At 32.6% G+C, this 12,425-nt stretch overlaps 1 protein-coding gene across 1 annotated transcript; it reads right to left on the reverse strand.

Annotated features, from left to right (window-relative positions):
* Positions 1 to 652: 652 nt before the first annotated feature.
* Positions 653 to 8,798, reverse strand: LOC142237909 (chitinase-3-like protein 1). The gene is made up of 5 exons (XM_075309367.1): positions 8,641 to 8,798; positions 8,403 to 8,567; positions 8,064 to 8,331; positions 1,334 to 1,551; positions 653 to 1,264 (listed from the first exon to the last, which is right to left on the reverse strand). The coding sequence occupies exons 1-5, from the start codon at positions 8,705 to 8,707 to the stop codon at positions 783 to 785; spliced, it is 1,200 nt and encodes a 399-aa protein (XP_075165482.1). The 5' UTR covers positions 8,708 to 8,798; the 3' UTR covers positions 653 to 782.
* Positions 8,799 to 12,425: the final 3,627 nt, after the last annotated feature.

The following is a 12,425-nucleotide window of genomic DNA, read 5'->3' on the forward strand; positions in this document are numbered from 1 at the left end:
AGGGAATTCGGTTCGATTCGAGGTTTGAGTCGAAAGACGAGTTGTTTTCCGTCGCGGTATCCCTGTATTGACAGGAATATGAGAAAAAGTAGTGGAGAGAAATGGACAATACTTCCATTGACCAGTCTGCTAGGTTAGGTATAGTGATATTTCTGGCTCACCTAAACTATTCAATCCATTGTGATTCCACAGTGGTGAACTTCTCTCTTAGGTTAGGTGGCAGCCCGATGAATCAGGCTCACTTAGACTATTCAGTCCATTGTGATACCACATTGGTGAACTTATCACTGAGTGCTGCCCGATTCCAGGTTATAGCCGAGTCCGAACGACGTTCCACATTGCAGTGAAACCACTTAGAGAAGCTTTGAAACCCTCAGAAATGTCACCAGCATTACTGAGATGAGATAATCCACCGCTGACAAACTTTTTGGTGTTCGGTCGAAGCAGGAATCGAACCCACGACCTTGTGTATGCAAGGCGGGCATGCTAACCATTGCACCACGGTGGCTCCCAACTTCTCTCTTAATCTGTTATTTTTTCGGGATAAATTCTTAAAAATCCCGCATTTTTAATTTGCTCTCCCAATATCTTTTTAATTTACATTCATTAGAATAATCAACAATCAAAATGTTCAATCATTTTCTTAACTGACTTTTGGTTTTAGCTGCAATCAACTTTTAATTGCGAATATATTGGAGATATAGTAAACAACTCAAAAAAAAAAAACACAAAATATATTATTTTTTCCAAACTCGCAAAATACGAAAAAAAAAACATATTTTCTAATCGATATAAAAACAGTAGGTTCGCGTACGTATCGATTTTATACAGCACATTCCCGGTTGACATACATATCTATGATCCAATTTGCGATTAATCAATTTCAAGAGGGGATATTTCTCAGAGCATGTACCCAGATAATCATCATTCTGCAAAGACCACACCATAACTCCGCGTAGCTCTTTCGTCAATAAATATTCCAATTTCACTTCCAATGCTCGTGGAGACTCATAGGCAGTCCAAGAGACATCATCCTGTACGAAACTAGCACCAAGTTCAACATCAAAACCAAAACTTGTATTATACATAAGATCAGCATATTCCATGTGACAAAATTCTCCATAAGTTTTATACTGTGGATCAATATCGGAAAAAGGCCATGCCACATCGATGGCAGTATCAGTTCGAATTTTTTCTGCATCCCATAGAATGAATGTGCGAGCTGTTAAAGCTATACCCATATTCAATTTGGAAGCAGGGGCTCCTAAATTCAATTCAATGTAAGATTTCAGCAATTTAACAATTTTTTGTATATGTATGAATGTCAACATACCTACATCAATCCAAAAATTGATAGTGGCATCTACATTATCTTGGCCTTCGCCATAGAGGGGAGCATCATAGGCCACCCTGTTACCATCGGTGTAATTGTAGGTCATGATATTGATGAAATCTACATATTTAACGATTTCAGCTATATTATACCATTCTTTAGTATATTCAATGCTTCCACTCACAGTTATGCCGAACTCCAACTCCAAAGGATTAAGACTAAGTTTAAAGAGAGAAAGAGAGGAGGCAATTGGATTATTATTGAATGGTGGTGGATAAATGGATGGGTGGATGGATTTTGCAAATAATTACATGGGTTCCTTCCTAAGAAGTCATAGCTCACAGGGTGTGAGCTATTTCTATTCTATTCAGAAGAAGACATACAGGGTGGCTGATATGTTATGTAACAAAGTAAAGAGCTGTAATATTTTTGTTTTTAATTTTATTGCTCAAAAGCACAAAATGTCCAAATTACCATACAATTTTAAAATCAGTTTGCGAATTGTCTACCTTTGGTACGAATTATTTTCAGTAGTAATTAAATTTTGACAAAAATTTCGTTAGAAATAAAATTTTTGACAAAATTTTCTATAGAAATAAAATTTTAACAACATTTTCTATAGAAATAAAATTTTGACAACATTTTCTATAGAAATAAAATTTTAACAAAATTTTCTATAGAGATAAAATCTTCACAAAATTTTCTAAAAATAAAATTTTGACAAAATTTTCTATAGATATAAAATTTTGACAAAATTTTCTATAGAAATAAAATTTTGACTAAATTTTCTATAGAAATAAAATTTTTACAAAATTTTCTATAGAAATAAAATTTTGACAAAATTTTCTATAGAAATAAAATTTTTGACAAAATTTTCTATAGAAATAAAATTTTTACAAAATTTTCTATAGAAATACAATCTTGACAAAATGTTCTATAGAAACAAAATATTGATAAAATTTTCTATAGAAATAAAATTTTGATAAAATTTTCTATAGAAATAAAATTTTGACAAAATTAGCTATAGAAATAAAATATTCACACAATTTTCTATAGAAATACAATTTTCTATAGAAATAAAATTTTGACAAAATTTTCTATAGAAATAAAATTTTAACAAAATTTTCTATAAAAATAAAATTTTGACAAAAAATTTTCTATAGAAATAAAATTTTGATAAAATTTTCTATAGAAATAAAATTTGGACAAAATTTTGTTTAAAAATAAAATTTTAAGAAAATTTTCTATAGAAATAAAATTTTGACAAAATTTTCTATAAAAATAAAATTTTGACAAAAGTTTCTATAAAAATAAAATTTTGACAAAATTTTCTTTAGAAATAAAATTTTCTATAGAAATAAAATTTTAACAAAATTTTCTATAGAAATAAACAAGTAAGGAAAGTCTAAAGTCGGGCGGGGCCGACTATATTATACCCTGCACCACTTTGTAGATCTAAATTTTCGATACCATAATATCACTCGATCTGGACAGAATTTGATAGACTTCTACAAAATCTATAGACTCAAAATTTAAGTCGGCTAATGGACTAGGGTGGAACACAATGTTAGTAAAAAAAATATGGGAAACATTGAAATCTGAAGCAATTTTAAGGAAACTTCGCAAAAGTTTATTTATGATTTATTGCTCGATATATATGTATTAGAAGTTTAGGAAAATTAGAGTCATTTTTACAACTTTTCGACTAAGCAGTGGCGATTTTATAAGGAAAATGTTGGTATTTTGACAATTTTTGTCCAAATCAGCAAAACATATATATGGGAGCTATATCTAAATCTGAACCGATTTCAACGAAATTTGGCACACATAGCTACAATGCTCATTCTACTCCCTGTGCAAAATTTCAACTAAATCGGAGCAAAAAATTGGCCTCTGTGGTCATTTGAGTGTAAATCGGGCGAAAGCTATATATGGGAGCTATATCTAAATCTGAACCGATTTCAACGAAATTTGGCATGCATAGCTACAATGCTAATTCTACTCCCTGTGCAAAATTTCAATTAAATCGGAGTAAAAGATTGGCCTCTGTGGTCATATGAGTGTAAATCGGACGAAAGCTACATATGGGAGCTATATCTAAATCTGAACCGATTTCAACCAAATTTGGCACGCATAGTTACAATGCTAATTCTACTCCCTGTGCAAAATTTCAATTAAATCGGAGTAAAAGATTGGCCTCTGTGGTCATATGAGTGTAAATCGGACGAAAGCTATATATGGGAGCTATATCTAAATCTGAACCGATTTCAACCAAATTTGGCACACATAGCTACAATGCTCATTCTACTCCCTGTGCAAAATTTCAACTAAATCGGAGCAAAAAATTGGCCTCTGTGGTCATTTGAGTGTAAATCGGGCGAAAGCTATATATGGGAGCTATATCTAAATCTGAACCGATTTCCACCAAATTTGACACGCCTAGCTATAATGCTAATTCTACTCCCTGTACAAAATTTCAACTAAATCGGAGCAAAAAATTGGCCTCTGTGGGCAAATGAGTGTAAATCGGGCGAAAGCTATATATGGGAGCTATATCTAAATCTGAACCGATTTGGATGATATTTTGCAAGTTTTTCGAGACTCATAAAATATTCGGATGTACGGAATTTGAGGAAGATCGGTTGATATACACGCCAATTATGACCAGATCGGTGAAAAATATATATGGCAGCTATATCTAAATCTGAACCGATTTTTCCCAAAATCAATAGGGATCGTCTTTGAGCCGAATCAGGGCCGTATACCAAATTTTAGGACAATCGGACTAAAACTGCGAGCTGTACTTTGCACACAAAAATACATCAACAGACAGACAGACGGACAGACAGACAGACAGACAGACAGACGGACATCGCTAAATCGACTCAGAATTTAATTCTAAGACGATCGGTATACTAAACGATGGGTCTCAGACTTTTCCTTCTTGGCGTTACATACAAATGCACAAACTTATTATACCCTGTACCACAGTAGTGGTGAAGGGTATAAAAATTGACAAACTTTTCTACAGAAATAAATTTTTGAGAAAAATTACTATAGAAATAAAATTTTGACAACATTTTCTGAAAAAATAAAATGATGAAAAAATTTTCTATAGAAATAAAATTTTGACATTGCCTATAGTAATAAAATTTTGACATTTTCTATAGAAATAAAATTTTGACAACATTTTCGGTAGAAATAAAATGTTGACAAAATTTTCTATAGAAATAAAATTTTGACAAAATTTTCTATAGAAATAAAATTGTGATAAAACTAAAATTTTGACAAAATTTTGAAAAAATACAATTCTGACAAAATTTTTTATAGAAATAAAATTTTGACAAAATTTTCAATAGAAATAAAATTTTGACAAAATTTTCTATAGAAATAAAATTTTAACAAAATTTTTTATAGAAATAAAATTTTGACAAAATTTTCTATAGACATAAAATTTTGACAACATTTTCTATATAAGTAAAATTTTGTCAAAAATTTCGATAGAAATAAAATGTTGAAAAAATTTTCTATAAAAATAAAATCTTGACAAAATTTTCGATAGAAATAACATTTTGACAAAATTTTCGATAGAAATAAGATTTTGACAACATTTTCTATAGAAATAAGATTACCATACAATTTTAAAATCTGTTTTCGAATTGGCTAACTTTGGTTCGAATTATTTTCAGTAGTAATAAGATTTTGACAAAATGTACTATAGAAATAAAATTTTGACAACATTTTCTATAGAAATAACATTTTGACAAAATTTTCTATAGAAATAACATTTTCTTTAGAAATAAAATTTTGACAAAATTTTCTATAAAAATAAAATTTTGACAAAATTTTCTATAGAAATAAAATTTTGACAAAATTTTCGATAGAAATAAAATTTTGACAAAATTTTCTATAGAAATAAAATTTTGACAAAATTTTCTATAGAAATAAAATTTTCTTTAGAAATAAAATTTTGATAAAATTCTCTATAGAAATAAAATTTTGACAAAATTTTCTATAAAAATAAAATTTTGACAAAATTTTCTATAAAAATAAAATTTTGACAAAATTTTCTATAGAAATAAAAAATTGACAAAATTTTCTACAGAAATAAAATTTTGACAAAATTTTCTATAGAAATAAAATTTTGACAACATTTTCTGAAGAAATAAAATGATGAAAAAATTTTCTATAGAATTAAAATTTTGACGAAATTTTCTATAGAAATAAAATTTTGACAAAGTTTTCTATAGAAATAAAATTTTTACAAAATTTTCTATAGGAATAAAATTTTGATAAAATTTTCTATAGAAATAACATTTTGACAAAATTTTCTATAGCAATAAAATTTTGACAAAATTTTCTATAGAAATAAAATTTTGACAAAATTTTCTATAGAAATAAAATTTTGACAAAATTTTCTATAGAAATAAAATTTTATTTAGAAATAAAATTTTGATAAAATTTTCTATAGAAATAAAATTTTGACAAAATTTTCTATAAAAATAAAATTTTGACAAAATTTTCTATAGAAATAAAATTTTGAAAACATTTTCTAGAGAAATAAAATTTTGACAAAATTTTCTATAGAAATAAAATTTTGACAGCATTTGACAAAATTTTCTATAAAAATAAAATGTTGACAAAATTTTCTATAAAAATAAAATGTTGACAAAATTTTCTATAGAAATACAATTTTCACAAAATTTTCTATAGAAATAAAATTTTCACAAAATTTTCTAAAAATAAAATTTTTACATAATTTTCCAATGTAATAAAAATTTTTCAAAATGTTCTATACAAATAGAATTTTCTATAGAAATAAAATTTTGCACAATAAGATTTTTTTGTTTGGTAGTTTTTATGGTAAAATGTTCTACCAATTTTGGTAGATTATTTTTGGCTGAAGTGGCAACCGTGCCGACAAACTCGTTACACAGTACACGAAAGTGCCTCTGCGGTATTTCGGACCATTCCCGCCGAGACACTTTGATATTTTTTAGTGCTAACTTTCCGAAATCTCCAGGCGCAAAGACCAAAGGATTGAGATCTGAAGATTTTGTTGGCGATCATGCCTTAGGAATGAAGCGAGGAACTTCTTTTTTTAACCCAATCCTGGTTGCGTGCTGAGTGTGATGTTCTTGTGTCCTTTTGGAATGTCCAAGGTCTGCAGATGAAATGTATGTCTGTCCATGGCTTTATGACTATTATCGGATAATAATCGGCGTTTATTTTGACCCCACAATGAATACAAGCGAGGGGCGACTATTGTCGTTACGGCGCTTGAGTTCAGATGGCTAAACGAAGATGTCCATTTTCAGCTCACCTCTTTGACATGTAATCCCGATCATTGGGTTTGCTCTATTTGACATGGTTTCTCATCGGGGAATACCAAATTCCACATCTGGCTACCTTTGTCCAGGCGAAGCAACTCCTTGGCTCTTTCCAGGAAACTCCTTTTTAAGCCCTTCTGGGTTGACGCGTGATGAGTCCTGTTCAAATGTCAATGGTTTACAACCGAAATGTTCGTCTGCCCAAGGCATCAATACTGTCATTAGGATATCTTCCCGAAAATCTTCGGCATTTATATCGACGAGCGGGGAGCGTCCATCAACCGTTAGAGCGGCGCTTGAGTTCTTGTGATCAATCGATGATAGACAGCTGACCACTTTGGCATTTGGTTTCTTCACGAACTTCTCAGTTTGAAATGGCTTCGCATCGGAGAATACCAAATTCGGTAACTAGCCACATTCGTGCAGGCGAAGAAACTCCTGGGATCTTTCCAATCGCACTTTTTTGTAAGCTCTTGCTATTTTTGGAACTTCAATGGTTTTAGTCCAAGCTAATTTTTCACTATGTGCTGCATCCTTCCTCGCGATATGTTCAGCTCCCGAGCAAGTTCTACTACTGCGGCATAGGTTTCGATCAACTCCGGCCTTACCTTCTCCGATCATTTCTAGTGTTATTAGCGTTTCTTTCTGTCCACGTTTTGGACGAGATGCAACACGGTAACGAGCAATGGCACGAGAAACAAATTATTTATGTGTCCGTGAAGTTGAAGAACTTTATCTTAGCGGAGACACAAACCGAGCTATGTTCAGTTGGTACAGCAGCACAGCTAAATAATGAACATAGCTCAGTTACACAAAGACTCACTGAAAATCGGGCAGCTTCAGAAAAAGTGAGTATAAGACTGAAAAACAAAAATTTAGTATTTGAGCCACTGTGCCAAAACTCCGAATAGGGGGATATACCCAGTACTGCTCGAGAAAGCTCTCCACGAATATGGGATCAGTTTATGCATATTTTGTTTAGAGAAAATTGAGGCTTAAGTCTTTTTTTCCTTCTTTCTATCTATCTTTTCTAGCTCTCTTTTTTAGTTAGCTGAACTGTTGTACCAACTGAACATTGTGCAATTTTTGTCTTCGCTAAGACAAAGTTAACTTTAACTTCACGGGCATAAGTTGTATTCAAAGATACGCTTTTTTGGTTGTCCAGCCAAATATGAAGCTATCACACTATCACGCTTGATTCTTTCTTTATTCCATCACGAATAACTTTATTGGTAACAATAAAACGAACCGTCACTGGAATAAATTTCTCTGCTGGCAGACGAGCGGTTTAGAAATTATAGCAACCTCAATTTAGTTCCAATACATATCAGCCATACTGTACATGCAACCACCACCACCTTAAATCTCATCTCAACTGTCATACTTTCAGCAATACTTACGTAGCTCTTAATTCTTTGAGCAAAGTAACAAAATTCTCCGGATCTTTAAGTACTCCATTACTTCCTGGATATAGCCAATGTAAATCTAAACCTTCAAATCCAAGTTGTAAAAATAAAGCAGCAACGGAATATTTAAAAATTGAACGTTGTGTTTCACTACCAACAAGTTGAGAAAATCGGGTAGATGAAATTCGAGGACCTCCCACAACGGCAACTATCTTCAATGAGGGATTTTGCCATTTTAAAGCAAGTGTTTGATTTAGAAAACCTAAAGCAATTCATACAACGATTACAAAGAATTTACTTTTCGATAAAAAAGAAAGAAGAATGTTGGCCTACCATATTTAATATCATCGGCAACATCAAGACGTCCACCGTCATCGATGCCCAAAAAAGCATAACTCAAATGAGTACACAAATATGGATCAATATCTTTGGGCTCTAGACGCATTGTGAAGTGATTACCATGAGGCCATGTACTGTAATAGCAATTGACCATTTTGTCTAGAAGCAGATGTGAGAACATGTGACTTGAAGACGATCACTACTTTATTATGAAATTTTAGAACAAATTTACCTGTTTTTATTGCAATTGCAGTACCACATAATAATAGAACTATGAAAAAGTTAGGAAATGTGTACATTTGCAATATTGTTTATGAAATTAATAATATCTTCAAACTTCAATACGATGCTATATTTTTACAATATACTATTCTTCTGACGGCAACATTTCGCTTTGGAAAATATAATCGTTAACTTCTCTAAATCTAAATAAATAATCAATTCATCGTGTATTAGGTTCGTGACTACTCATCTATTAGAATAGGACTACAGTAACCCAGCAAAAAAAAAATTATTGAACTTCTTTCTTTGTCATTACTTTTAATGTAGTACATTCAAAAATGATCGTTGTAATGAGCCAAAGATGACGCTTCTTTAAAATAAGGATCTTTTTTTGGCAGATATTTAGCTTTAAATCTAGGTCTAATATTTCATTTTCTTTTTGCGATATATTAACAAGTTATTCATATATAAAAAAATTTTAGTTCAAAAATAACAATTGTAACAGATATTTCAAATTAAAGTGTTTTCATGATAAAAAACAAGTATATACGGCCGTAAGTTCGGCCAGGCCGAATCTTATGTACCCTTCACCATGGATTGCATAGAAACTTGTACTAAAGACTGTCATCCACAATCGAATTACTTGGGTTGCGTTAACACTTGCCGATGGCAAGATATCTTAAAACTTCTCAACACCGTCTTCTGAATTGTAAGTTAGTCCATACGGGGTATATATTAAACAAAAAAGGCCGATTAAATACTCGTACGTAAATAAATCAGTTTGACAAAATTTTCTATAGGAATAAAATTTCGACAAAATTTTCTATAGAAATAAAATTTTGACAAAATTTTCTATAAAAATGAAATTTAGAGAAAATTTTCTCATCGAAATAACATTTTGGTAGATTATTTTTGGGGATCGGCTTTATATGTTATGTTATAACTATAGACCGATATGGACCAATTTTGGCATGGTTGTTAGCGGCCATATACTAGCACAATGTACCAAATTTCAACCGGGTCGGATGAATTTTGCTCCTCCAATAGCTCCGGAGGTCAAATCTGGGGATCGGTTTAAATGGGGGTTAGATATAATTGAGACCGGTATGGACCAATTTTTGCATGGTTGTTAGAGACCATATACTAACACCACGTACCAAATTTCAACCGGATCGGGTGAATTTTGCTCTTCCAAGGGGCTCCGGAGGTCAAGTCTGGGGATTGGTTTATATGGGGGCCATATATAATTAAGGATCGATGTGAACCAATTTTTGCATGGTTGTTAGAGACCATATACTAACACCATGTACCGAATTTCAGCCGGATCGGACGAATTTTGCTTCTCTTAGAGGCTCCGCAAAGCCAAACCGGGGGATCGGTTTATATGGGGGCTATATATAATTATGGACCGATGTAGACCAATTTTTGCATAGTTGTTAGAGACCATATACTTACACAATGTAGCAAATTTCATCCGAATCGGATGAAATATGCTTCTCTTAGAGGCTCCGCAAGCCAAATCGGGGGATCGGTTTATATGGAGGCTATATATAATTATGGACCGATATGAACCAATTTTTCAATGGTCATTAGAGAACATATACCAACACCATGTACCAAATTTCAGCCGATTCGGATGAAATATGCTTCTCTTAGAGGCTCCGCAAGCCAAATCGGAGGATCGGTTTATATGGGCGCTATATATATAATTATGGATCGATGTGAACCAATTTTTGCATGGTTGTTAGAGACCATATACTAACACCATGTACCAAATTTCAGCCGGATCGGATGAATTTTGATCCTCCAAGAGGCTCAGCAAGCAACTACTTGTGCCAAGTTTCAAGTCGATAGCTTGTTTCGTTAGGAAGTTAGCGTGATTTCAACAGACGGACGGACGGACGGACGGACATGCTTAGATCGACTCAGAATTTCACCACGACCCAGAATATATATACTTTATGGGGTCTTAGAGCAATATTTCGATGTGTTACAAACGGAATGACAAAGTTAATATACCCCCTATCCTATGGTGGAGGGTATAAAAAGGCAATTCCCAAATTCAAAGAAAACATTTTTTTATAACAAAGATTATGAAATTTGTTTTAATGTAAATTTCTTTACTTTAAAGAAACTCGTCCTTAATATTGAGTTAATTTCATGTCCTAAAATGTGTGTTCAGGTAGGTCAATATTTTTCTCAGTATAGTAAGAGCAAATGCAATAATAGACATTTCCAAAAAAAAAATAAAAACTACAATAATAAAAAAATAATCATTAGGAATTATTCCCAATATATGTAATCGTTTTACAAAATATGACAGACATGATTTATATAGAATTTTTAAAACAAAACATTTTTGAGTTTTAATTTTGGGATGAGAATAACTGATAAACTACTTGACCATCGAAATCGGTTCATAATTGCGGAGTTTACAGCTAAAGCAAAATTTCATACCCCCGAGGTGACCAACTTTCAACGCATACAGGTCAGCCCGTGGACCTACTTGAGACCCTCAACCTGCAAACTTAGAGCAAAACACCTCTGTGCGGCGGTGTAGATTATCTTCACCTTTAACCTCATAAAAAAACACCTGCATGGAAACCATTGGGTGAGTACCAAAATCCAGAGATTTTGTGTTTATACACCGAAAAAAAACTTAACTGTTTTATAGTAAGAATGAACTACCTCGAGCGAAAATTGAACTGAATTGTACTCCACATTTTGAGATTTCCACAAAACATTTTTAAAATCAGGAAAATTTAATGCCCCATTGTAAGTACAGTTCACGATATTAGGTTAAGTTAGGTTATGTGGCAGCCCGATGTATCAGGTTCACTTAGACTATTCAGTCCATTGTGATACCACAGTGGTGAACTTCTCTCTTATCACTGAGTGCTGCCCGATTCCATGTTAAGCTGAATGACACGATATTACATCCTCTCATAGAAGACAAAATGAACCAAAAGTAAAGAAAAAAATCATTGGCGCCAAATCATGACCATTTTAACCATAACAGGTTGGCTGATGTCACCGGTCTAACAAAGAAAAACACATTTTTTTCATGAATTCATGAATTTTTGCCATCGTTCTCAATGACTTGTGGCACGGTGTGTTGTCTTGGTGGAACAACACCCTCCACCATAGGATGGGGGGTATATGAACTTTGTCATTCCGTTTGTAACACATCGAAATATTGCTCTAAGACCCCAAAAAGTATATATATTCTGGGTCGTGGTGAAATTCTGAGTCGATCTGAGAATGTCCGTCCGTCTGTTGAAATGGTACATGGTGTTAGTATATGGTCTGTAACAATATATAATTATATATAGACCCCAAATAAACCGATCACCAGATATGACCTCCGGAGCCTCTTGGAAGACCAAAATTCATCTCATTCAGTTGAAATTTGGTATATGGTGTTAATATATGGCCTCAAACTCCTATGCAAAAATTGGTCCATATCGGTCCATAATTATATATAGCTCCCATATAAACCGATCCCCAGATTTGACCTCCGGTGCCTTTTGGAGAAGCAAAATTCATCCGATCTCCTTGAAATTTGGTACGTGGTGGAAGTATATGATATTTAACAACCATGCCAAAAGTTGTCCATATCAGTTCATAATCATACAATCTCGGGACCGATCCCGAGATTTGGGTTTGGAGCCTCTTGGAGGAGCAAATTTCATCCGAGTGAGTTGAAATTTGGAACATTGTGTTAGTATATGGTCGTTAACAACCATACCTAACTAGGTCCATATCGGTCTATAGTTATATATGGCCCTCAGATAA

This window comes from Haematobia irritans, chromosome 5 (assembly GCF_050003625.1).
Source record: "Haematobia irritans isolate KBUSLIRL chromosome 5, ASM5000362v1, whole genome shotgun sequence".
In the NCBI taxonomy this organism is placed as follows: domain Eukaryota; kingdom Metazoa; phylum Arthropoda; class Insecta; order Diptera; family Muscidae; genus Haematobia; species Haematobia irritans.

Coding starts and splice junctions, on each gene's coding strand:
- LOC142237909 (XM_075309367.1), bottom strand. CDS start 8,707: ATGTACACATTTCCTAACTTTTTCATAGTTCTATTATTATGTGGTACT. Junction 1,552..8,063: donor CTCAAAGAATTAAGAGCTAC/GTAAGTATTGCT, acceptor CTTTAAACTTAG/TCTTAATCCTTTGGAGTTGG. Junction 1,265..1,333: donor CAATTTTTGGATTGATGTAG/GTATGTTGACAT, acceptor AATTGAATTTAG/GAGCCCCTGCTTCCAAATTG.